The sequence below is a fragment of the Scatophagus argus genome, chromosome 3 (assembly GCF_020382885.2).
Source record: "Scatophagus argus isolate fScaArg1 chromosome 3, fScaArg1.pri, whole genome shotgun sequence".
NCBI lineage: Eukaryota > Metazoa > Chordata > Actinopteri > Scatophagidae > Scatophagus > Scatophagus argus.
This window is the reverse complement of record NC_058495.1, coordinates 26,435,233-26,463,155: the sequence shown is the minus strand read 5'-3', so window position 1 is coordinate 26,463,155 and position 27,923 is coordinate 26,435,233. Positions and strand designations below refer to the sequence as shown.

The 27,923-nt window shown below is 45.4% G+C and overlaps 2 protein-coding genes across 4 annotated transcripts in view; one reads left to right on the top strand and one right to left on the bottom strand.

Annotated features, from left to right (window-relative positions):
* LOC124057029 (butyrophilin-like protein 2) overlaps positions 1 to 21,124 on the bottom strand; it is a 29,201-nt gene extending 8,077 nt beyond the window's left edge. Inside the window, exons 1-7 of one of the 3 annotated variants that reach the window (XM_046385096.1) lie at positions 20,245 to 21,122; positions 19,712 to 19,870; positions 18,228 to 18,551; positions 17,920 to 17,927; positions 16,531 to 16,558; positions 15,617 to 15,892; positions 15,448 to 15,465 (exon numbers count right to left, since the gene is read on the bottom strand). In XM_046385096.1, the coding sequence (XP_046241052.1) occupies positions 15,448 to 15,465; positions 15,617 to 15,892; positions 16,531 to 16,558; positions 17,920 to 17,927; positions 18,228 to 18,551; positions 19,712 to 19,772 (715 nt within the window). In that variant the 5' untranslated portion in view covers positions 19,773 to 19,870; positions 20,245 to 21,122. Of the gene's footprint in view, positions 1 to 15,447; positions 15,466 to 15,616; positions 15,893 to 16,530; positions 16,559 to 17,919; positions 17,928 to 18,227; positions 18,552 to 19,418; positions 19,871 to 20,244 lie in introns of those variants that run through there. The other 2 variants (XM_046385098.1, XM_046385097.1) reach the window with 2 other exon arrangements.
* Positions 1 to 27,923, top strand: part of LOC124057033 (nuclear factor 7, ovary-like) — a 546,992-nt gene that overhangs the window by 250,466 nt on the left and 268,603 nt on the right. The window lies entirely within an intron of this gene.

Sequence of the window (27,923 nt, the reverse complement as noted above, 5' to 3'; positions counted from 1 at the left end):
CTCATGATTTTACTGCAGAAGAAATTTTTGTTTATACGCCTCAGGTTGTTGTGTACTCATGGCAATTAAAAAACAGTTATCTTATCATCAGGGTGTTTGGTCTGTGGCCCGTCATAAAAACTCAGCCCGAGACGGGAGGAAACCGAGCATGTGGACGGGGTGAATTTATGAGACTGGTTTCTAGTTTACTGATGTGGCTGACAGGTTCAGGTCCTAATCTGAAACTGTTCCGGATCACATGTCTCCAGGCCTGTCGGCTCTCAGGTCTCTGTGGACCCTCCAGCAGAGCTGAGCCTGCTCGGTGCTGTCCTGCCATGTTGATATAATCTGTACCATACAACCAGCCGCCCGGGGCGGCATTTTATCATGACACAAGGGGGGCGGTACGAGCGCTTGGGAAAAAAAATCTGCGCAGCTTGGATTTCTATTACCGGTCATATCACCGTGTGGAGAATCGGCAGATTGGCTGCAGGCGCACCTGCTTGCTGAGAAGGCGCCGCGCACTGAAGCTGTGTGAGGCGGGAAAGGGGAGGGGGGCGGGGACAGTTCACCTCTGGGTCTCTGAACGGGCGGGGGGGAATCCACTGTATAAAATGGCTAAAGTCAGTCACACCTTGACTTTCTTCCATATAACGCACATTTCATTCATAATATTTTAAATACAGGCCTATAATTCCTGCACGCTTTTGTTTTTCTGAATTGTGTGAAATGGCCAAATAAAAACAGCTAATACAAAACAATTATGTGGTCACCAAGGTGAATTGGTTTAGTCTTGACTCCTGGTCCTGAGTGACAGCGCTGGGAAAATGTTGTTGAATGTCAAGTGGCCAGTTTGACTCTTTTTACTGAATCGAATAATTCACTCTCGAACAGTAAATTGAACGAATCTTTATTTTTTGGAGTCATTTCGTTCATTGTTACAGCAGGTGGCGCTGTAGCCCTCTTGTGGGCGTTGTAAAAAAGGCCGCGGTTCACAAACACTAAACACAGAAGGCAACATGGTTTGCTTCAGCTGACAAAGTATAACGCACAAAATGTCACAAGCAATTCAAACCATGTGAAAACCTGGGAAAGTAAATACACACCACAATAAAGTGACTTGTGTCCTGCATCCTCCCTGCCGTTGTTGTTTAACATGGCGACAGTGACGAGGTACCTGTCACGTGACGACTGAACGACAGACCGATCCGAGAACGAACGTACTGCTCGCCACACGGCCTGAGCCGTGAACAATGAACGAGAACTAATTGCTTCTTACAGCCTGCACTGCCTGTCACGTGACAGCTGGTGGAGGACAAGTGAATGGAAAACTCATTTTGAAAATTAGTGAGACAATAACAACAAAAAGTAACAATTAATAAGTTCCCCAACATGTTTACATGGCGCATTTATTGTGTCCAAAACGTGACATTATTATTATTACATTTGTTGTTGTTGTTATTATTATTGTTATATTTTATTATTTTATGGCAGATTATAACAATCAATATGTCAGTCTTCAAGATGGCGCCGCGGATGGCGACCTCTGTGCTTCGCTCTCTCGTACTTAGTTTGTTTTTATGCGTTTATTACGTTATCTGCTGTTCTCCGCTGATAACTTTCACCAGAGAGGAACTTCTAAACATCGGGCGGTCCTGCATAGGAACTTTTTCTCCAGTTTTCACAAATCCAAATCTAGCTAGCTTCGCAGAAATCCTGGTTGGAGGTGCCGCGGCTCTCCGTGGAATTCGTCGGAGACGCAGACGGGGGAAACGAGCAGGAGCGCTGGTGAGATTAAGGAAGAGAGGATTACGCCCTGCGCTCCCAGCCATTCTCCTGGCGAACGTCCGCTCTCTGGCAAATAAGATGGATGAGCTGCTGCTTCTCAACCCAATCAACTCAGACTTTCGCAGATCCGCCGCCCTGTGCTTCACTGAAACCTGGCTCTGTGAGCGCATTCCGGATTGCGCACTTCGGCTGCCTGGTTTACAACTCTTCCGTGCGAATCGCAACACAGAGCTTTCAGGGAAAACAAAAGGTGGAGGAATCTGCTTCTACCTAAACGAAGGTTGGTGTACAGATGTTACAGTGTTGGAAAAGTCATGCAGCCCTCACTTAGAGACTGTAGTGATAGATTTCTCCTCCTTTGTTATGGTTGGTGTTTACATTCCACCGCAAGCCCGTGTAACAGAAGCGCTACAACAGCTAGCCGACCAGATAACAGACGTTGAGAAAAAACTCCCTGACTCCCTGGCCAATATTGTTGGGGATTTTAATGGTGCTTAACTCAACCATGAACTCCCTAAATACAGACAGCACATCAAGATTCCCACCAGGGAAAAAAACACACTGGACCACTTTTACACAGTTGTCAGGGATGCCTATCATGCTGTTTCCCCGGCAGCTCTAGGACTCTGCCACCGCTGTCTGCGTCATCTCATCCCAACCTACAGGCAGAAACTAAAAAATTCTAAAACTGTGGCAAGGACTGTGAGGAAGTGGACAAAGGAGTCAAAGCTGGAGTTGCAGGCCTGCTTTGATTGCACCGACTGGAGTGTTTTTGAAGCTGCAGCTACAGATCTCAGTGAACTCACTGACACTGTAACATCTTACATCAGGGTTTGTGAGGACTTATGTGTGCAAACCAAGACCTTTTGCACATACAACAACAGCAAACTGTGGTTCACTCCTAATCTTAGAAGGCTGCGCCAAGCCAAAGAGGAGGCCTACAGCAGTGGAGACCGGGACCTGTTCAAGCAGGCCAGGAACAAGCTGACAAAGGAGATCAGGGTAAAAAGGCCAAAAGAAACTACAGTGAGAGACTAAAACATAGCCTCTTAGCCAATGACCCTGCATCAGTCTGGAAAGGCCTGCATCTTCTGCAGTATTCCCGACCAAGAAAGGAGAAAAGGTGCAGAGTATAAAAAATAGGATAAAAAATAAAGATAGGATAAACAAAAACTAAAATCTCAAAGTACAGGTATTTACAAACACTGTATTCAAATTTTTTAAGAAAATTTAAAATACAGGTATGTACATGTGTAAAAAAGCCAATATGTACATTGTATATATAAAGTGAGTGTGTCCGTCACAGTGCTGAGTTTAACAGTTTGATGGCGACAGGCAGGAATGATTTCCTGTGTCGCTCTGTGGTGCATCATGGGAGTCAGAGTCTTTTGAGCTGAACGAGCTCCTGTAGCTGATCAGCACATTGTGGAGAGGGTGAGAGGGAAAGTCCAGTATAGTCCTTATTTTGGACAACATCCTCCTCTCAGACACCACTGTCAGAGAGTCCAGTTCCTCTCCCACAACATGGCTGGCCTTCTTGATGATGCTGTTGAGTCTGTTAGTGTCCCTCACCCTCAGGCAGCTGCCCCAGCAGGCAGCAGCACATGTGATGGCACTGGACACCACCGACTCATAGAACATCCTCAGCATCGTCCTGCAGATGTTGAAGGACCTCAGCCGCCTCAGAAAGTAGAGGCGGCTCTGGCCCTTTCTGCAGACCATGTCCACGTTCTTGCACCAGTCCAGTCTGCGAGCCTGTGCTGGATAGCTGGCGCCAGTCTTCACGCAGATCTTTAACCGGTCTCTGGAGCTGTGTGAAGTACCCTCCTACTTCAAATGCTCCACCATCATCCCAGTCCCCAAAAAAACCCTCCGTCACAGGATTAAACGACTACAGGCCTGTCGCCCTGACATCTGTGGTCATGAAATCCTTTGAGAGACTGGTGTTGAGCCACCTGAAGGACATAACAGGACCCCTGCTGGACTCCCTGCAGTTTGCCTATAGGACGATGCCTTCAGCACGGGACTGCAGTACATCCTGCAAAACCTTGACTCCCCAAGGACATATGCCAGGATCCTGTTTGTGGACTTCAGGTCGGAGTTCAACACCATCATCCCTGAACTCCTACATCAGAAGCTCACCCAGCTCTCTGTGCCTGCCTCCACCTGTGAGTGGATCATCAGCTTCCTGGCTGACAGGCAACAGCATGTCAGACTGGGGAGCGTCACATCCAGAGTCCGGTCCATCAGCACTGGCGCCCCCCAGGGGTGTGTCCTCTCCCCACTGCTCTTCTCCCTCTACACAAATGACTGCACCTCAGAGAACCCTTCTGTGAAAATCCTGAAGTATGCAGATGACACAACCGTGATCAGCCTGATCCAGGATAGTGACGAGTCGGCCTACAGACAGGAAGTAGAACATCTGGTCCATTGGTGCAGTCAGAACCACCTGGAGCTAAATCCGATTTAGACTGTGGAGATGACAGTGGACTTTAGGAGAACCCCCCCCCCCCCCCACACACACACTCACCCCCCTCAGCATCCAGAACAACACAGTGTCCACTGTAGACTCCTTTAGGTTCCTGGGATCTACTATCTCACAGGACCTAAAGTGGTCTCCTCACATTGACTCAATCTGGAAAAAGGCCCAGCAGAGGTTACACTTCTTGCGACAGCTAAGGAAGTTTAACCTCCCTAAGGAGCTGCTGATCACCTTTTACTCAGCCATCATTCAGTCTGTCATCTGCACTTCCATCACTTTCTGGTTTGGGTCAGCCACCCAACATGACAGGGCCAGACTGCAACAGACAATCAGGGCTGCAGAGAGGATCATTGGAGCTGACCTCCCCCCCATCCAGGACCTGTACAGGTCCAGGGTCAGGAAAAGGGCAACAAAGATCTCTGCAGATCCCTCACATCGTGGTCACAAACTGTTTAAACTCCTTCCCTCTGGCAGGCGATACAGGTCCCTGTCCGCCAAACCAGCCGGCACAAAGCAGTCACTGTGTTGAACACTCTGAAACAGCCCCCCATCCTTACACTGGACGATGACAATCACAAATGTCATCCTCATCTACCTCACTAATTTAACAACACAGTACCATGATGATCTGTCTATTGCACAGCACTGCCTTGCACTGTATTTATTTATTTAAATCCTAGTCTACCTACACTGTCATTGCACTACTCCACAGATTCACTGCTATTGCATATAGTATTTTTTCTATTTTTAATCTTTATCTTATTGTATATAGTACCTTTGTGTTCTTACTGCCAGGTGTTTGTTTTTGTACTCGAGAGCAAAGTCTAACCGGAGTCAAATTCCTTGTTTGTACACGCAAACTTGGCCAATAAAGCTGATTCTGATTCTGATGTTGATATAATTTTCAAAAGTATTCATTTATAAACACACTTTACATTATATACACAATAACACTATACACATTTACAAGAACAGAAGACCACTAAATAATTATGATTTGATGAATAAATAATGTATGTCGGGTGTCACGTGACAACTGAATGACCGTCAGATATCAGACATCACTCACTTCCTTGGTCGTATCTCAGTCCACAGCCCCGTAGCTGAGCTACAGCTGTCACGTGACAAATGAACGTAAGAACGATCCGTATGAACGAACTGTAGTGCCTGCTACTCGCCACCCAGCCTGAGGACGGCGCACAGTTGAGTGAGTTGTGAACTAATCATTTCTGTTTCCTGTCCTGCTGACTGAGCTTATGCAGCTGCCTGTCATGTAGCGAGAGCAGGTACTGCATGAAAATAAACGAATCGCTCACTGAGAGGACTTATTACTCCCGAGTCATATAGAAGATTAGCTCATACTGAACGAATCGTTCAGGAACGAAACATCACTAGTGCCAAAGGAACGCAGAGATGGACAGAAGAAGGAGAAGAAAAGAAGGAGAGGAGAAACGAGCAAAAGATGAAGGTTTGCTATGTTCTCTCTGTATGATTACAGTATCCATGTCATGATTGAAGGGCTAATGTTAACTGGTGGTGTATGTTTGTTAGCCTTCTTGCTATGATGCTTGCTGTGCTTATACAACAGTAATTCGTCTTAACAAACAGCAGATCTAATTTCACCATAAGGTTGTGCTTTGCAACAAAACTGTTACAAGTTCAGTTATTATTTATGTCCATCACGTTGGGCCAACGGGATTTTCATACGTGTAGGTAGTTTCAAAGATGAACATTTGCCATTTGCTACAACTCTGTTTTGTGACAAAACATAGTTTAACCAGTCATAATGAAAAGTGTGCCAAGCATAGAATTGGAGGATTAGAGAATTGGATTTTGCATCATTTCGTAATTTGTAATTGCAATTTAGATTGTAATTTAGAACCGCCACTGCATACAGCAGTACTTATACACAGGTTACTCTGCACATACTGCATGGAGCCTGTGCGGGTCCCCGTAATATGTGATGTAAAGATCTTGACTGCTGGTGAAGTTTACGGTTTGTTTTCTTCTTTAACAAAGTACACACTGAATAAACACATAAAGCCCGACACCGTAAGAGCTGTGCGTCATTCCGTCTCCATTAAACTCATAAAGCTGTTAAACATTAAGCGCTCGCACCTCCACTGTTTCAGCTGAGCGCTGTGGCCTCACTGACGACGCCAAAGGCAGGAAATGTGAACAAACTGTCGCTGAAGGCACACATGCACGTACCCCCCCAACACACACACACACACACTCACAGCACACCATAGACTGCACTAAGTGCACTTTATTTATTTTACTTTGTGTTTTATATATTTTTTATATATTGGTGCTATTTGTATGTGTGCCTTTAAGCCGAGGATCTTTACAAAATTTCGTTGCTCGCATGGTTTTGGTATTGTGGGAGGAAGTACCCGGAGAAAACCCACGCAGCATTTCTGGCACGAATGTCAGTCTTAAAAAACCTTAAAACCTTAACCAAACTGCAACCGTAGGTCACATGACAAAAGTCACCTGACGACATCCCTCCCTGCATGTCCAAAACTCAAAAAATGTGTACGCAATTAAATAACACACGAAAAGCCTAAAAAAAAGTTGAAGTTTTTTAAAAGTCTTGTGATGTTTATAAGCCACTCCAAGAGATCACTTTACCTGCTTCACTCCCAACAGTTACTGCGAGGACACAGAAACACCACAGCAGAAGCCTCTTCATGTTGTCCTGAAGTCAAAGCTCACAGACGAGTCGGTGCTGCGCTGCTACCTGCGGTGACGTCGAGACGCTAACGTCACGTTAGCTAACTATCTTTACCTGTTTGACAGTAAATGTCCTTGATAAACTGGTAGCTGCTGGACACAAGGCGATGCAACCCGATATTTTAAGACGTTAGTGTTTAACAAGAATAACTTCAGATCACAAGCTCTTCCTGTGTTGTGAAGAGAAGGACGTCGTCTGATGACGCTGCGGGCGGCGCCTCACACACACTGCGGCGGCGCCTCACACACACTGCGGCTGCGCCTGAAAAGTAACTCGAAAGTGAAACAAAACAGTCCCACACAGCAGGACTGACGGTGTGTCGGCTAGAAAACACATCATTTATCCTCATTTCCATTCTGTCATATGTGAAGCTGATCAGTCCGAAACGTCAGTCATTTCAGGTCTGAAACACTGAGACTAATAAATTATTTCCAGCGTTCAAAAGACACCATAATCACGTTCTGGGTTCAGAATCAGACTTCCTTTATTTATCCCTGAGGGGAAATTCTGTTTTGTACAGACTTTGCACCAAGAAAGAAAGTATAAAATGTAAAAATATCAGGTATTTGCATGTGAAATATCACATCTGTACATTTAAACATTTCCATGTGTGTCCATTAAAGTGCAGAGTTCAGAGTCTCTGCAGCTGTCTTCTCACCTGCTCATCCAGGTGAGAGCGGTCCAGCGGGGCGTTTGGGAACGAGGTGTGTGTAGCATCCCCGACTGAATGATGGTCAGGCCTTGACTGATGGTTCATAGTGCTTTATTTAGTGAACCTTATTCACTCATGAACTCTTGTGCTTCGGTCTCCTAACTGTGGTCGGGGGACGCAGGGGAGATCCGTCTTCTCCAGGGCCGAAGGCGGCTTTTCTTTCGGGGTTAACTCCCCAGACTTAACTCCACACTCGTTCAGGTGGTGGCACACAAATAACAGACCGTTTTTTATTACGCATTCACACACACACACACACACACACACACACACACACACACACTCCCTTCTCGCTCTGCGGGCTCGTTCACAGTGGCGCGCCTCGGCCGCGCGCACTCGCACACTCACGTTCACGCACTGAGCTGCCTGGACTACACATTAGAGCTACACACATCCCACAACAAACTATCTCTCTTGAGACCAGAAAACTTAAATCATAGCCCTTTGACAATTCATACAAACTGAAATCATGTATTCTTAAGCTACTGCAATTAAAATAATGAAAATCACGTTTTTATAACTCAAATTAAATCAATGACAATCTGATAGAGAGCTCTATGCTACTGTTTTTAACTTACACTTACATCAGTTTTTAACATGTTATTTTTATATCAAATAAGCAGAAACACATACCATCAAAGACAACATAAGGCACAAAGTACGTTTTTAGATTAATAAACACACTTATGGATTAACCACAGAACCCACCGGGTGACTTAGCTAACGGTAATTAGCCTTTCCGCTAGCCAAACACGTAATAACAATAACTTCAAACTATAAAAGACGCCACAATTTGAACCCGGTATCAAACTTACATTTGATTAAACAATCACGAACCTTGTGCCGTATCAGCCAGGAGCTTATTAATCATATGATAATACAATAATTAATCACTCTCTTCTCACTCCGTGGACGCGCTTCTCAAGACAGGCGCGCTTTTTTACTGCTGACTCGGTCCGTTTTTACGAGCGAAGCCCCTTCAAAATAAAAGTTCCTATTTTGACTTCTACTATAAATAATGAAATAATAACCTGGCTTCAAAGAATATCAATAAACTAAATGAAAACAGTATATACTTAGAAACAATGTTCACATTAAAGGTCGTTTACAGTGTGAGGCCATCCACATGGGATGTGGGGGGAGGGAGAGAGGCTGGAGTGGCTCGTTGCTGCCGTACTGCTGAGGAGTCGTTTGGGGTCGAGTTGGGGTCTCTGTGTCGGATCTGAACCGATCCAGCTCACTCACCCGTTCCACACTGCCATCAACTCCTCCTCCGCTGTTTGGCCTGTAAGCTGTGATGGTAGTCACGGCATGACCCTGAACTGAGTGTTGACAGTCCTGTGCTGACTCGTTTCTCCTCGGCCGAGTGTCCTCACCATGAGACACCAGAGTCTCCAGAGTCTCCTTTCCTCATCAGTTCGAGGTTTTCCACAGCAACATGTGTTCAACTTATTTTATAATCACCTTAAAGGCCAGAGTATTACACGGAGCAATACCAGTCTACGCCACAGGGTGGCGCCGCCCTTTGTTTTACCGCTTAGTACTGTAGGTATCACTCTGCATCTCCCTTCAGAAACGTGGACGCTGGTGAAGGCTACAAGCCACTAACGGTTTATCGCCGTTTATTGTTTTACTGAATGTTATAGAATATGCAGTGAGACCTGGCTTTATATGGTCCTTACTCGTGAATAAATGTGCAGTGTGGAAATCCCTCCTCTTCGTCTCCTGCCTTGCGACTTTATTAATGTTGGAGCTGTGCTACTAGCATGCGTGGCTAAGCTTCCCTCCAACTCCACGATACGTCAGTACTAAAAGATAAAACACTTGAGCGGGTTCGTCGGTGGTCTCAGCCGGGTCAGGGTTTGAATATTGAATTAAATTGAATATTTATGTCTGCTGCAGCTTGAGGGCGCCACCCTGTGGTGAGAATGAGCTTTAGTCAGCACAGATTTCACAACACACACTTTAAGGGTGTGCGGGATCAGCAGACCTCACAGTCTTTATGTTTGGACTCATGGGATCAGTTTTCCATGAGACCATCTCTGTTGGACATGAGCCACAGTCTTCCTGCTCCACCTCGTTCACTGCAGCAGCAGCAGCTTGTCTCCGCCTAAACCCTCAGTCAGGAGGAAATCACAGGGCAGGTGTGGTTCTCTTTCCTTCAGAGTTTCAAACTGCACCGTGATTGGCTTCCAAACTTGTGAGGTCACAGACTCATGGTTCAAAGTACAAATTAAACCTGGATGTGAAAACAAACTCCGTGTGGACAGAAGCACAAACATCCAAGTGACCAACGTGGAAAATACGCATCTGAACGAAGGGAGACTTTAAGTTCCTGATGAGTTGGCTGAAACACTAAAAGATAACGACTGAACTGACACAATCGATGTGGACGACTGATGAGACGAGCAGCCAGGAAACACTGCAGTGTGAGAGTGTGTTTGTACCAAGTTTCTCTGACAAACATTTAACACATTTAACAGTCACAACAAGGTGACACTTTTCAAGTTTTATCCAAACGTGTGCATCGTCAGCGTACATCAGCATCGTGATCAGCGTCATCATAAAGTCACATTTTATTTCACTTTAGCTGCAAAACGTTCAGACTGAAGTCACTCGTCTGATCAGCGAGCTGCTGTGAGGATTTGAATCTCAGAAGCCGACACAAACAGTTTGTTCCATCCTTCACTGCAGGCTTTCACACTTTAACATGTCAGATGAAGTGAAGGACTTTTAGTCACCAAATTAAAAACACAACATTTAAGTAAAAAGTAACAACATTTGCCTCCAAAATGCAGAAGAAAAAGTAGAAGAAAACTGAAAGTACAAGTACCTCACACATAAGTACTGTATCTGAGTAAAGCGCACACGGTTACTGTACATTTTAAACTCTCACATTAACATTTTTATTCTTACAACTGAGTATCGGCTCCACACATCAGCCTTGTTGATTGCTAATAATCAATATCTGCATCAGCCCTGATTACGTCCATCCCTGCACTGCGGTCAAACTCCAAACCAGAACCTGGACCGGACCTGAGACCAGCAGTCAGCTGATGGAGCGTTTTGATCTTTTTAACTCAATTCTCTTGTTTTATTGTTTCATTTGTTTTGTTTCCTGCTTCAAAACATCTCAGTGTGACCTGAGTTCACTTCATTTAACAGTCTGGTGTGTGCGGTTTGATTTCAACCTGACATTTTATCACCTCGACGACTTCAATGAATCCACATGAACACCAGAACAAGAGCAGAGAGACAGAAAGGCTGGACATAAAACTATTAAAACCCAACTGTAGTGGCACTCCGTTTCGTGCGAGTCCTCTTGTACCACTTTTGCTGCCAGTCTAACAACCAGTAATTGAAAAACGCGAGTGAAACCGAATCTTCTTTTTGTAGGTTTACTTAAAAACACAAAAAATACACATACATTAGACTCGATATGGCTCGGTCAAAAAACTGTGTTGCTTCCAACGTCTCTAGCTGCAATCTGACCTTACGTGCAAGCAGTGGCAAATGACGTAATATTGTCGGAAGCCGAAAATACATAAAAGTTCAAACGTTACTAAATTATGCATTTTAAAAAACACAATAATTATGAATTCTTATGAAATTACCTTAACTATATTTTAACCTTTTTAACTAACTTGTTATTACAAATGAATTAACTCTTATTGGCTCTTACACCAACAAACACTAAAAGAAATCAGAATTCCTTTATTAATCCCTGGAGGGAAATTCTTGACTGAAGCTTCTGAAGAAACCGTGTGAGTGCAGGATGTGGACGAGCCAACGCTAATGTGTGTGTGTGTGTGTGTGTGTGTGTGTGTGTGTGTGTGTGTGTGTGCTGTACACACTCAGGGTTCAGTTACAAACACTAAGTGCTGTGAGCAGACAGGAAACAGAATAAGTCATCCACCCGACCTCCAACACTTTACTCTTCGTCTCAATCTGCCAACTTCACCCCTTTAACAACTTCTGAGGTCAAATGTGCTCAACTCAAAGTGGTCCTCAGTGAACACACACACACACACCTGTGGAGGTGAACTCAAACTGGTCCAGTGTCTCTGCAGGACACAAAACAAAAAGACATGAACGTCTCTCGATGCTGTTCAGGCTGATCAGCTGATCCAAAGTTTCCTCTTCCAGGTTTTATGTTGGCGTCGTGTGTTTTTGTTGTCATCGTGTCAGCGCTCAGAAGGAAGCGTCCACCTGCTGATGGACGAGAGGCTGCAGCTCGTGACAGGATGTGACGTCAACACTAACGTGGTCGTCCTCGGCTGAGCTGTGATGTCAGCAGCTCAGTCAGCCTCTCGTTTCCTTCTGCGTGGTGACACACAAACTGTTGGATGGATGAACAGCACAACAGGTAAGAGGTAACACATGTGGTTTAGATGTTGGGGTGAACTGCCCCTTTAATAATGTTGTTAATCCTCTGCTGGAGGACTCGTACATGAATGCAGTCTGGATCTTGTGTTGGATGTAAATAACATGTGACACCAAAATCTGAACTCGAGTCACAAAGTATCTGCTGTGTCATGTTGTGTTATGGACACGCTGACATTTTATTCAAACTTACCTTTAATACGTCTGGTTTGCAGCAGAGCCTGAGCCTCTAGATTGAGCTCTTTTTCTACAAATAAATCCAACAACAAGAGTTCCAATGATTCCAACGACCAACCCAACAGCAAGTCCAATGATCAGCTTGATGTGTGATTCCTCTGAAACAGACAACAAAGATCTTCAGGTCAGAAACAGTTTTAGACTCATGTGGTTTGTGTGGACAAACATGTTGGTTTTAACTGATGGACTTTGGGACTTTGGCCCTTTGAGGTTTCCAGGCAGGCAGCTCTGAAGCCGCCCATCTGAACTGATGAGGCACCTGGTGCACCTGCTGGTGGTGACGGGTTTGAATAAAAGGATCAGGCTGATAAATGTGGCCCACTGAACACTTTGTGTACATTTACAAAGCAGAGCCTTTTCCTGCAGACGCCCAACAGGTGAACACTCCATTACAACACAGGTGCAAAGCCCAGCAGGTGGCCTCTCACCTGGCACAGTGACATCAGCAGCAGCCATCAGTGTGGCTCATGTCCTGCTGGGCTCAGGTTTCTCGTATGGTGGAGACCCACCAGCTGTGATGTGTGGGCTCACCTGCCACCTGTCGCCTCAGTGTTACACTGATGGACGTTTCCATATTTGTTCAAAGGACTTCATCTGTGCAAAGCAAAGCAGCATCTTCTCACAGCTCGCTGCTGGGCATCGTGGATCAGTGGGATGGAAGAACATCAAAGCTCTGAGAGCTTCCTTGTGTGGGTCATTTGGATCTTCACAGCACGTTGACCTTCAGCCTCATCTTCATCCCACCTCAACGAGTTTTTTTAGAACAGCAGTCAGGTGTCTGGTTATCCTGTCCACTTCCTGAAGTAAAGAATCCTCACACTGTCAAACTTCATCCTCAAAACACTGAGTCACTAAAGAGCTGAAATCCACTGAAATGAGAGAAGGTTGCGTTGTGTCCATCTGGTTGTGTGAATCAGATAAAAAAGGCCAAACTGGAGTGATGAGACGTCTGGTCAGGCCTGAATGATGTGATGCTGTTGGCTGTCTGGCTAAACGTGCTGATGGGAGATTTGACACGAGGGATCGCAGCTCTGAATGTGAGCTTTGTTCCTCCATGAAGCTCACACAGCAGCCTGACGGTCTGAACAGAAGAGCGTTGAAGCTCCTTTCCAGACGTTTTGACAGATTTTCATCGTTTCACTTGAGTTTCTGTCACTCAGCAAAGTTCACAGCTGATGGAAGCTTCCCTAAACACTGCAGCTCCAAGTCCACCCTGAAGGACAGCAGTTTGACACCCGTCACGTCTCTGTCTCACTGTGGACAAAGTCTTCTTCATCCCTTCATCACCTGCCACATGCTGTGTTGTCATATTCATACTGAGGCTCAGGGCCTCACAGGGTCTACTCATGTGTTTCTACACCTGTGAGCTCCTACAGGCGGCCATGTCACAAGACCAGGTGGAAACCTTGTCTCAGGCTGCGCTGTGATTGGTCAGTGTCTATAAGGGTCGTCTGTGTTCTCTAGTTTCTTGTCCTCATGCTGAATATCAGGACCATCAGAGTGCATATGATGTACTGTGATTCAGGACCCAGTGGGACGTGGACCACAGCCTGCTTTGATCTCATCACACCAGCAACATCCTTAGAGGGCGAAGCCTAAAGGAGTTAGAACTTCAGTTACGTAACTCCAGATTCTCTGAGTGAAGATGCAGCTCTCTGACTTGGGAGCCCCACTGACGGCCCCACTAGTGACAGCCTTAAAGAGCTGCACCTACACTCACAGAATCTGGAGTTATGGTGCGTAACCAACATTCCTGTCTGCCAGTGATGGAATCGAAGTACATTTACTACAATGCTGTACTTTAGTATAAGTTTAAGGTCCACTCCACTGCATCTCAGAGGCTGATACTGTACTTTATACTTCACTACATTTGTCTGACAGCTTTATGTTGTTGTTTTTATGTTTCTTGTTACGTTTTTTCCTGTCCAATGAAAACCACATGTGCCCAGATGTGCTGATGGTGATGAACTGAAGGATGAAGTGTTCCTTTATGTGTTGAGAAAATGATTATGAAGCTAAATAAACTCTTTAAAAAGCCTCTCGGATGAGCTGAAACTGCAGCTCTACAAACACATGATGATCTTAGAGAATCTGATGCTCTGCTGGAGATTAAAGCTGCCAACAGGACATGAAGTAGTTCAGATGAGCTGAAACATCCAGACAGACACTTGAACGCAACACGAATACGAATCCAAACACACGAGACACAACAGCAACACACTGACAGGAACTTAAGCCCTTCAAGTCCACTTAGCTCAAAACACTTAAATACTTTCACTAAAGTAAAGTTTTCAATGCAGGACTTTTACTTGTACTTCAGTATTTTCACTATGTGGTATTAGTATTTTTACTTTAGTAAAGTACCCCATTAGAGCCACTTACAGCAGTACAAAATAGTTGGATTTCGTTCATATTTTGCCCATTTTGATTTGATAAGGATAAGCAGTTCCATCGTTTCATTACAGCATGACTGAAACCATCCTGGCTCATGATTAGCTAAAAAGTACAACATGTTTGCCTGATCCCATTGTGCTGCATGTCCTGTACTTTATTCAAGTATTTTGTCATTGTTTTTCAATCCTGTGTCTGAGGAAAAGGTTTTCAGTGAAAGGCTAAACACATGAGAGTTTTTGTTGAAGTACATGTTGACTATATGGACTTCTTCCACCACTGCCAGAGCCCTGAACAATCTTTTCTGCACTGTAAAACGTAGAACATGAGGTCTCCAGCTGGATTTACACCTCATGTGTCCTGAGACGAGTTAAAGGGGACAAATGTGAAACTGAAAGAAGGACATGAAGTCTGTTGATGAGGATCCTTCACTGTGACCACATGTAATGAGGACAGAACTCAACCCTGTAATGACACCCTGTTTCTATCAGACTTTGAGCTGCTGGTTTCAGACTCAGACAGGAGGTTGAATCTGCCTCTCTGAGTGTCCTCATGTTGTTTGTTATGTGCTTCCTGTGGGACTCTGCACTTTCTAACTGGGATTAATGCTGTAATCTCAATCTAATCCAGCTGTCTAAATCCATCTGAGAAAAAGCTCAGCTTCATGACACGTTTTCTGTTCCTGTGTGGAGCAGACGTGTCTCTCAATAAAACCACATGACTGAAGAAGACTCTCACCTGGCTCTGGAGCTGCACCTGTGAAGACAAGGAGACAAGAAGACACATCACTTACAGAGGACAGTTACAGGATCACAGATCTGACAGTGTGATGAGTTTTAAAACAATTCAAAAGTAAACAACTAAAAGGAGATCTCAATAAAACCACATGACTGAAGAAGACTCTCACCTGAGAGACGAACATCAATCTCAGCCTCAGTCTGATGGCTGATGTCCTCCTGTGTGACCACACAGCTGAAGTTGTCGGTCTTGGTCACGTTTGTGAGGAGGACCACACTGAAATGGTCTCCACTCTTTGTGACATCTCGTTCTTTATCAGGAAGTTTGTTTCCATTGCTGTCCTGCCACTTTACTGTTGGCTCTGGACGAGCATTGGGAACTTTACACTGCAGCAGGGCCCAGGTCTCTGACTGATGAAGTGTTTTAACAGACGGCTTTGCAGCACCTGTGAACATGGAGTAAACAGACAGTCAGTGACACATCACTACAGACGATTACAGGACAACAACATTGTGAAAATGTTGTTCTTCCCTTCTGCTTGTAAATGAGGATTACAGAGTGTTGAAGGGGAAGAAAAGTTTGACTGAATCCTCCCTGCATTGTTTCATACAACGTGAGATTTCAAACATTTCTAACTTCTACCAAATAAATTTGGCACCGACGTACAACTGCAAACTCAAGAATATTTTCGATTGCACTGAAATAATGTAAAAATGTCTTCTAAAATACAAAACGTGAGGCCTTCAATGTAATTCGTTTGTCCTCAAACTGGTGCCATTAAAACTTAAAACTTTAAACAGAAAAGTCTTGAGACTTGATTAAAATGTCGTAAAACTCCAGTAACGTGATGATTGTGTTAACTAATTCTGTTTGTGAACGTGCACCACAGTGATGTACGTGCTGTAGCGTAAACATTAATGAGTCAGGACGTACAGGTGAACCTCCAGTGTTAACAGGTGATGTGCAGTTTCAGCATTAAGACACGAAGAAGAAACATCTCAATCTGATCCACAGAGAGGAAGACGCACTCAAACTCACAGCACACGTGAGACGTACAGAGTGACGTCATCAGCCAGGACTCACCTGAGATTTCACCGGATCTGTCTCTTAATGTTTTAAGGTGCGGAGGTTGCACGCGACCCGAGGTTTAAGTCTACAGATAAATAAATAAATAAACTGCGTATTTTCATGTTGACTGTGCACGTCAGTGTACACGTGTTGTATGTTTTCTGAAAGCTCAGATGTTCGTTTGTTCAACGGGTTTAAGAACCTCAATGGAGGATTTACGACAGTACAACAGCAGCGTCGTAACTTTACGGCAACACGCAGCTAACAACCGACAAGCTAGCCTGTGTCGGCACAGTTAAAGTGTGTTTATAAGTGAAAAAACAAACATTTACAAACTAACATGGGCTCGTTTTAAAGAAAAAAAGTCAAACAATTGAATTCTGCTCGTATAAATTCAAACTGAAGTGAAGATAATCTGAATAAAAATTAATTGTGTCTCTCGTTTATTTTTAGCGCCGCTCGGTCAAACTTTCTTAACGACGGAATTTCGGTCATTTTAAAATATGGGCAAAAGATTTGACCAATGATGTTCAATATCTCTGAAATCAGTGAACGCCCAGGAACAAAACTAACCAATCAGCATCTTCATACGCTCTAAAGTGCTGAACCTCACAGACTTTCAACCCTATCAGCCAATCATAGAAAAGCATATTTTAGCCAGTGCCACGTGTCTCTTATTGACAGCTACTTTCATCCAATAGTAAGTTAGCACCGTCAAAACACGGTGAGTTTGTAGCTACCTCAATAACCTGCCGAGTTAAAGATGGACGTTAATGTTGTTGGACTTTGAGTGGCGGTGGGACACCCACAAACCAGAGAAACTTTATTGATATGTTAACGGAGACACGATTCAATTATAACAAACATGTAAAACTTTATTTAAATGTTAAGAACATGTTTAAATATTTAAATTTAACACGTAGGGACACTTTATGAGTGTCACCGAGGTGTTTATTGTGGTCATTTGGTGACTTTGGAGAAGTTTTAGAGAGCTGTGTAGACACCTGCTGGAGATAACCTGAACTGCACTTTGTAAAATATCTCAGAGCCAGTTTGGTCTGTCAACCTAAAATCTGGTCCAGACGTTTTAGACAAGTTGAGGCAGAGATCCTGTAAATTTCAGCCCGATAGCACTTATTATGATTTATTAAAAATATTTTGAACAATTAAGTGAAATGAAATAAACGAGAACATTTCTATATTTCACTGTTTCAGCCTTTACATGTAAGCACTTTCAGAGCCTAAAATAAGATCAACACGCCTGATGAAAGCTCAGAGTGTTTGCTTTACACTGATGTCATGGACATGAATCAGTCCCTCATGGTCTCAGTGTTATGCTGCTTAAAATGTGCTGAGTTTAAGAGACAGAAACACACAAAATCAAAATGAACCCCAAGAGGTTAACACACGACCTAAAAGACAAAACAAAACACATGTTAGGGTGCTTATCAAATATGAAGAGCTGAAATGTGTTTCCTGTTGGCTGAGCTGCTAAAATGTCTCTGTGCAGAGGGACATAATGCGCAGTGAGTCACTAATATCAGCCATGTTTGATTCAGAGGTCATCTCTCCACATGTGGCTGCAGCTCTGTGGGGACCAGGTCCTGCCAGATGTGGACTCTGACTACTGGACAAAAGTCCATCTGGGACTCTCAAACCAGTCGCTTCAGTAAACGAGCTGACACCTTTACCTGTTTGATGAAAACACTCACCAACAACAAGCTCAATGAGGAACGTTTGACGTGGCTGATGACGTGGAAAATCACAGGTGTAGTTTCCACTGTCAGCCACCTTCGTATTTCTGATGGTTATGGAGGCGTCACCGTTCTTCAGTTTGTCTTCAAAATGGAAGACGCGACCTTTGAACTGCTCGTCTTGACCTTGACGGCCGTTATTGTAATGAGAGCCTGCATTATACAGGAACACCTCCTTCTGACCATCTTTCCTCCAGTCAAAGAGCTGTCGTGTCAGGTCCTCCTTGGTGCTGAGGGAACAGGGTAGAAGAGCCTCATCGCCTTCAGGTACGACGACTCGCACTGGAAGATAAACACACGTATGAATCAGAGTGTTTACATGCAGAGATTTCAGGTTAGAAGGAAAACATACAACACATTTACATGTCAGCACAATAACTAATAAATTAAAGTTAAGGAGCAGAGCAGACACGTCCCACAGCTGGACTGAAGAATTCTCAATGGAAACAAAACTAATTCAAATGGTCTTTTCTAACTGCTTTGGTTCTTTGTAAAGCACAAAGTCTGTCTCAGGTGAACTTCCTGTTTCATCTCCTTAGTGCACAGGTACTGGGCCTCTGAGGCTGAGTCAGAGTCTTCATGGGCCTTTTCCTCTCTGCAGGCTGTCAGACCAACACTGTGATCGCCTTCACTACAGAGCTGAGCTGCTGGAAGTCTTTCAGAAATGCTTCTTTACACACTTTACTCGCTGGCCCTGAACGCGTCTCCACATGAACGACAGTGTTTGTGTCTGTGTGTTAAAATGCTGGCCAAGATCCAAGTCGCTCTGCATCACAGACAGGCCAACTGACACATGCTGAGAACAACGAAACTGACGTGCGTGTGCATGTGGCACTTCCGGTGTGTGTTGCGGGGGGGGGGGGGGCGTGCCGGGGGACCGGTATGGTTTCATTTCTGAGTCTTTATCAGATTCTCGGAAAAAGCTGCGCTTCCGGTGTGTGACAGCAGGATGCAGACGACGCCCGCACACAAGCTGCGCAGTTTGCATTGACTTCCATTCATTTCATCCCGCCTGAACCCAAACCCTCCACCTGAGCCCAGTTCAGACCACAGCCCAAACCCTAACCAGGACCCCATGAGGACCCCAACAGGACTGCTGGACCCGACAAGCTCAGAGTTTACACCACAAAACAGGAAACACAAACACACCTGCAGTAGTGATGACGCAGCACGTGAAGTTACAAACCCACCCGAGACGTGACATCACCTAAAAACACTCGAAGCTCTTAAACTGATCCGAATGATGCTTTCATCTTTTCAATCAATACTATCGATCAGCGCTGATGACGTGCGGGCCTGTGAGGCAGCTGCAGGTGTTGTCTCCACACTACGAGGCAAAACTCTCATCCTGTTTCCAGGCGGGTCTCACACATCCCAGACTCAGTCCAGGTTCAGGTTCACAGCAGCTCAGCTCACCTCAGTTTGCTCATCACTTTTCTCACCTGCTCCACCTGCAGACGTCATTCCAGTCCACAGCAGCACGAAGAGACTCAAACGCGCCATCGCTGTCGGTGTCACCTGAGGACGTGAGCCCGCACGGCACAGCTATGACTCTGTGGAGCCGAGCGAGCCGCAGCCACAGCAGCACATCCGGCGCGAGCCTTTCACAATAAAAGCGTCGGCTCCGCACTTTATCTTCACTGTTAATTCACAAACGTCGGGCCAACGCGAGACGCTTTCTACATCTCATGATTTTACTGCAGCAGAAATGCATTTTGAAACGATAGTTAATACATACGCCTCCGGTTGTTGTGTACTCATGGCAATTAAAAACCAGTTATCTTATCATCACGGTGTTTTGGTCTGTGGCCCGTCATAAAAAACCGAGCACGTGTGTAGTGGTAATCTGGCTATAAAACAATCACTTGGGGGATTTGAAGACGTTTCCACCTCATGGTGGTGTGTATAAACGAGGTCCTCCATGGGTATGTGTTTTACACTTTATGAACTTGCAAATCTTTAAAAAATAACACACCTACAGAAGGCCTGGTGCCAAGAGACTGAAAACGAGCTCCTATAAAACTAAGCTTGTGACACAAACACACACACAGCTGAAAAACTGTGTGGCTTCCTCTGATCCTCGTTCCCCTGTGGCTGATCAGCTGTCTCCCTTATCTAACCTATGACTGATTACCACCTATACCCACAGGTGTGCAGGTAACCTATAGCAACCATAGTGCCTCGCCAACCACACACCCACAATCATACACACAAACATACACAAATCTAAACTGGCTACAACAATGTGGACGGGGTGAATTTATCAGACTGGTTTCCAGTTTACTGATGTGGCTGACAGGTTCAGGTCCTAATCTGAAACTGTTCCGGATCACATGTCTTCAGGCCTGTCGGCTCTCAGGTCTCTGTGGACCCTCCAGCAGAGCTGAGCCTGCTCGGTGCTGTCCTGCCATGTTGATCTAATGTGTACCATACAGCAGTACTTATACACAGGTTACTCTGCACATACTGCATGGAGCCTGTGCGGGTCCCCGTAATATGTGATGTAAAGATCTTGACTGCTGGTGAAGTTTACGGTTTATTTTCTTCTTTAACAAAGTACACACTGAATAAACACATAAAGCACGACACCGTAAGAGCTGTGCGTCATTCCGTCTCCATTAAACTCATAAAGCTGTTAAACATTAAGCGCGCGCACCTCCACTGTTTCAGCTGAGCGCTGTGGCCTCATTGACGACGCCAAAGGCAGGAAATGTAGACAAACTATCGCTGACCTCCACCAAAATAAAAGCTTTCCCTTTCTACATCAGCGCACAGGATGGCATAAGACCTCTGCACTTTGTTAAGATTACAACTAATAAGAAAACATTCACGCAAATATAAAAAATACATATTTCAGAAATATTAATCAGGTAATCAACCTAAAATAATAAACCTTTCAGGGAGTTATTTACACATCCTGGCTGTAGCTGTTTCACACAGCTGATTTCACCCATTCGATTCGATTCGATTCGAACCTGGAACCCTCTTGCTATGACAGTGCAAACCACTGCACCACCGTCCCGCCCCCTTTATACAGTTTCTCAGGAATCCTGATCCTGTTCTCTGGAAAGGAACCAAAGTTGTTTGATGAACAGTCAAACTTTGATTCGTTTCCTGACCTGCTGCAGCGTTTTTCATCTGAAATGACAGCAGGCCAAGTTACAGTCAGTGAAGGTTTCAACTGTCACTTCATCAGGGAGCTGCTACACACACACACACACACACACACACACACACACACAGTGGCGGTCCTAGCCTGAATGGCGCCCTGGGCGAACAGCCCCTGTGGTGCCCCCCCCGCACCGGCTCACGTCCCCACAAACCCCAGGAGAACATCGGGTGAAAAGTATATGTATAAATTTTATTATGATAGAAATACAATAAAACAAACTAAACATTAAACAACCAATTTAAAGTTCACAACCATAAATATATGCAAGATATATTATAGTGGCCCTTTGTCTCTATCCGCGCACGCTGGTTGTTTAACTGGCCTGTACGCGTGCCAGTGTAGGTGTATGCAGGTGCAAATGGTTAACACAGCCAATGTCCAAAACACTGCTGATTGTACTCCAGGTTTATTTAGTCTACATACAGTCAGCTCAAAGGTACTCACTTTAACCATAACGTATTATTCTGACCTGAGAAGTTACACCATGGCACGGTCAAAAACCGTGTAGATTCCCCAGCGTGCACCACTACACTGATTAACCCACCTCCCTATATAGACTCAAACCATGGCCTAAAATAGATACTGCCATATTATATATAGATACTGCAGAAATGCATACAACACTTGTGAACACAGAAAATAACCAATTTGGCTCCTACACATATATTGTTTTTAAAGTGCTTTCTAAATAAAGCTGAATTGAATTGAACTGTGTGCTGTTGGACTACGTCCATATTACCTGCCCAGGGAGTTTTCACATGTTGTCATGGTGACTGTTTATGTTCCCCCCTCTGCAAACCCCAGCAGGACATGTGACACTATTCACTCTGCAATAGCCCAGATACAGACTCAGCACCCGAGTGCATTCATTGCAATCTCGGGTGATTTCAACCATATTAAACTGGACAAAACACTCCCCACTTTCACTCAGTTTGTGAACTGTCCTACCAGAGAGGGAAGAACAATTGATCTGCTGTATGCTAATGCAAAGGATTGTTACAGCTCTTCCCCCCTCCCCCCACTAGGCAGGTCAGATCACAACCTGATCCACCTCTCCCCCTGCTATGTGCCTCTCATAAAGCGTCTCCCCGCAACTTCAAGGACTGTGAGGAGATGGACAGATGAGGCCAATGAGACTGTTTTGAGGTGACAGACTGGCAGGCACTCTGTGAGCCCCACAGCCAGGACATTGATGGGCTCACTGAGTGCATCACTGCCTACATAAACTTCTGTGTGGACACCATTGTCCCAACCACAACGGTAAAGTGTTACCCCAACAACAAGCCGTGGGTAACCAAGGACATCAAAGCCATCCTCAATGACAAGAAGAGGGCTTTCAGAGCAGGCAATAGGGAGGAGGTGAGAGCTATTCAGCGCACCCTGAGAATAAAGATCAGGGAGGCAAACGAGAGGTACCGGAGGAAGCTGGAGTGGAAACTCCAGCAGAACAACATGAGAGAGGTGTGGAGTGGCATGAGGACCATCACAGGTTACGGGCCAAACAGCGGAGGAGTTGATGGCAGTGTGGAACGGGCGAACGAGTTGAATCAGTTTTTTAACAGATTCGACACAGGGACCCCAATTCACACTTCAAACGACTCCTCAGCAGTACGGCTGCAGCAACCAGCCACTCCAGCCTCTCTCCCTCCACCCACATTCCATCTGGATGGCCTCGCTCACACCTCGTCCCCAGAAGCCTGGGTGGACCACTCTCACCTGGGTACCACATGCACTCCTCCCCCACCTATCACCCCAACGATGACCTTCACAGCTGACCAGGTGAGAAGACAGCTGCAGAGACTCGGTGCAGGCAAAGCTGCAGGCCCAGATGGCGTGAGCCCCAGGGTCCTGAAAGCCTGTGCCCCCCAGCTAAGCGGAGAACTCCATCATGTCTTCAACCTGAGTCTGAGTCTTCAGAGGGTCCCCGTGGTGTGGAAGACGTCATGCCTCGTTCCTGTCCCGAAGATGCTTCGTCCCAGCGACCCCAAGGACTACAGGCCTGTGGCCCTGACGTCACACATCATGAAGACCCTGGAAAGACTCGTCCTGGAACAGCTCAGGCCCGTGGTCCAACCACTTCAGGACCCCCTTCAGTTCGCCTATCAGCCCCGCCTTGGAGTGGACGATGCCATCATCTACCTGCTGAACAGAGTCTACACTCACCTGGACAAGCCGGCAAGCACTGTGAGAATCACGTTCTTCGATTTCTCGAGTGCGTTTGACACCATCAGGCCGGCTCTGCTGGCTGAGAAGCTGACAGCGATGCAGGTGGATGCCCCACTGGTGTCCTGGATCGCAGACTATCTGACGGGCAGACCGCAGTACGTACACCTGAAGTGCTGCCTGTCAGATGAAGTGATCAGCAACACCGGGGCTCCACAGGGGACTGTCCTCTCTCCCTTCCTCTTCACTATTTACACCACAGACTTTACGCACTGCACAGAGTCCTGCCATCTTCAGAAATGTTCTGATGACTCTGCAGTGGTTGGGTGTATTACTGGGGGGGATGAGAGAGAGTACAGGACGGTAGTGGACAACTTTGTCACATGGAGCGGGAAAAACCACCTACAGCTCAATGTGACAAAGACCAAGGAACTGGTGGTGGACCTGAGGAGGACTAAGGCTCCAGTGACCCCTATCAACATCAAAGGGGACACTGTGGAGGTGGTGGAGGAGTACAAATACTTAGACCACAAACTGGACTGGTGCAAGAACGTGGACATGGTCTACAGAAAGGGCCAGAGCCGCCTCTACTTTCTGAGGCGGCTGAGGTCCTTCAACATCTGCAGGATGATGCTGAGGATGTTCTATGAGTCGGTGGTGTCCAGTGCCATCACATGTGCTGCTGCCTGCTGGGGCAGCTGCCTGAGGGTGAGGGACACTAACAGACTCAACAGCATCATCAAGAAGGCCGCCATGTTGTGGGAGAGGAACTGGACTCTCTGACAGTGGTGTCTGAGAGGAGGATGTTGTCCAAAATAAGGACGATACTGGACTTTCCCTCTCACCCTCTCCACAATGTGCTGATCAGCTACAGGAGCTCGTTCAGCAAAAGACTCATACTGCCACGATGCACCACAGAGCGAGACAGGAAATCATTCCTGCCTGTCGCCATCAAACTGTTAAACTCAGCACTGTGATGGACAAACTCACTTATATATATATATACACAATGTACATATTGTAAATACCTTTCCTTGTTTATCCTATTTTTTATACTCTGCACTTTTCTCCTTTCTTGGTCGGGAATACTGCATGTGCAATGTCTGTAAAAACAAGAATTTCCCTACAGGGATAAATAAAGGAATTCTGATTCTGATTCTGAATTGAAAGAAAATACTCATTTCATATCACAAGCATAGAAAAGCACGACAAAGAAATAAGGATAATTGAATATAAATAACAACAATAAAAATACAAGTCAAAATACACAAATCCTTCACACACACAGAACTAAACCCTGACCCTTCTGGTGACAACATCTCCCATTAGGAAAAAGAAATCTGATGCCACCTAACTTGGCCCTCATGCTGTCTGTCAGAGGTGATGGCCAGTCTGCAGGGTCTGTTGAAAGAGGCTCCTCCCCAGTGGAAGATGAACTTTGTGGGGGTTCAGGCATTTCTGTAGAACAGCACATTTGATTTGGCACATTATTCAAAGCACACAGCAGTGGAACAAAACATGGTTTTAAGAAATAGCACAACTGGATTAATCACAACTAACAGGAAAAAATGTGTACAGGCAGGTAAAAGATAAAACACACTGCTACTTCTATCTTCACACACACACACACACACACGACAGCAAAGCACCATCCACCTACAGGCTCCTGCTGAGGAGAAGCAGCAGCAGACTCCTCATGGCCTTCCTGAGACATGGCAGGAGATGCCATAGAAGCCATAGCAGCCATAGAGGTGGATGGGATCTCCTGATCCTCTGCTACAGATGAGGCCTCTGTTGCTGGAGACTCATCCTGGGCAGGAGGCTCCAAAATATTTTAGCAGTGTTGGTGGAAAAGTGCATCAGTGTAAACATGCATGAACGGCACACTGAAATACATTAGCTCTCACTTAATGTTATTACGCCTATTACATGCTATTAACCTACAGATTAACCAACGGGGAGAAATGCTTCATTGACTAAATTCTATTAACGTTATACTGAGACAGAAAATAATGGACGAAATGTGGGCAACATCCGTCTTTTTAAGGCTAAATACAGTACGCAGCGATAACCAATGGTCACAAAGCAATGACAGCAAAGGTGCTGATGGCTTAAGTGTAGACACAGTTATTGGTATGTATGTATGTTAACTCAGATAATGTTCAGGTTAACTGTAACCAGCACACAAAACAGCAAACAAGCTAATGACCGCTAAACAATTAACGTTAGCCCCTTTTCATAACGTAATTACAGTCGTACGCTACAGAGGGAACATTAGCTACATACCTTTGTTTTTGGACCGTTTCTCCTCTTCTTCTATCCTTTTCTTTCTGAAATAAGCACCCGATAGCTTTGGCCTTTTTCTGTCCATTATGTTTATTACCTGAACCGGAGTCGCCTCGGGAATCAACAGGTTACGCTGATGCCAATGGCCTCTGACGTGACGGACAGCAGGGGTCAGGACTAAACCAACACATTGGTGGGGTACAGATAGTCTCATTTTTGAATAGTAAGGCTGTATTATTGGCCTTCACACAACCCACAGACGATAAACAAGAGTGTATGGAATGTGAAACAGGCCTACAGTAGGCAACTACCTGGTGTTATGAATGAAATTTACTTTGAGTGCTTTTTGATTCCATAACTGTGGGACAAATAGGAGGATCCCCGTTCCCCGTTGGTGTTCACTGCCAGGAACGCCCTCCTGACACCGTGCTCCTGTACAGTGGGTGGAGCGGTGCAGGAGCCAGGTGGGGGTGATGGGAGGGCTGGAACAGATGAGTGCTGTTGAGATGAGTCGAAGCGGGCAAAGAAGCAGTTTAGCTCCTCTGCCAGTGACGCACTCAGGTCTGCTGTTGACGCATCGCAGCCTCTGAAGTGTGTGATGTCCCGTACGCCCCGCCGCACCTCCCACGTGTTGTTGCTGGACAGGTGGGACTCTATGCGCATTTTGTGGTCCGCTTCCTTAGCAATCTCCCAGTCACGTACTGAACTAAAACAATCACAGCACACAGTCTAAACTGTACAACATATCAGGTCTAGCAGGTAATAATAATAATAGCAGAACATACGTTGGCATCTACGCACAGGAACACACAAGGCCATTAATAATGACGTCACGGATCAGGAGTCATTTCACATGACTTTCTCACACTGATCATAAAATATGGTTCTGGTGTCTCGAGCTAATTTCCCTGTTCACGACTGCGTTCATCAGTATTTTAAACTAATCTCAACACATCTTCAACCCTAGAAAGGCTTTGAAATGAGACTAATCCCGTCAACTTTTGGTGAAGATAAAATAATTACACTTTAATAGCTGACAAAAAAGATTCAGACTTCTTCACTGTTAGCCAGGACTCACCTGAGGTTTCACCTGATCTGTCTCTAACACACGAGCTAAAAGACAAAACAAAGCTCATGTTGGAGCTGACACGAGTTTCCTTGTTGACTGAGCTGCTAAAATGTGTCTGTGCAGAGGGACATAATGTGCATGTGTTTGACGCTGTCACTTCTTAAGTCCACTGTGTGGCGCTAGAGACCTCCCACTGATAAGTTATGTTGCACCACATCAAGTGTCATACAAGACTTCCTTAATGCCACTGAATTACTGAACAGGTCTAATATGAGGCTGAGTGGATAAGGTGCACAAAACTCAACAACTTCCTGTTTTGTGGCGATGCCTCATCATGGCAGTTTGACTAAACTTCACTGGCTTCACTGTAGCCTCAAAATGTCCTGCTGGTGTCCTTTACCTTACAGACCCACCACTGAAATCTCCCCAGTGTGCAAACAGACACACTGTGGCACAAGCTGGATTTGAACAGGTACTCTCAGGTACTATTAGAGGACATACGAGGACCACTGGACCATCAGGACAACACAGATTTGACCGACAGCAGCTGGTCGTCAACACTAACTTTGTTCTGCATACAACTGCACATCACCACTGATTTGAGACGTTCAGTCAAATATTTGGGTTACATCTGTTTAAAAACTAGAGGAAATGAAAAAACGTACATGCAGTACAAATTACTGCAAGATATTAAACATCGCTGCAGACTCACCATCTTAAACACTTTACAGCTGCAGTCTACAGGACGTCTGTGTCAAGTTTCATGGTATTTGAATGAAGACTTGTGGGGCCTGCAATGGAAAAGTGTTTGATCAGTGTCCTACACTCTGCTGTGGACACCACAAAGTACAAGTTCCTGTCTGATTCAGCTCCTCCGGACCCTGCGTCTGGAGGATCCGGGTCCGGGTGCCGTCGTGAGCAGCAGCTGAACTTTGAGCAGAGCTAACAAAGGCAGCTGGGCGAC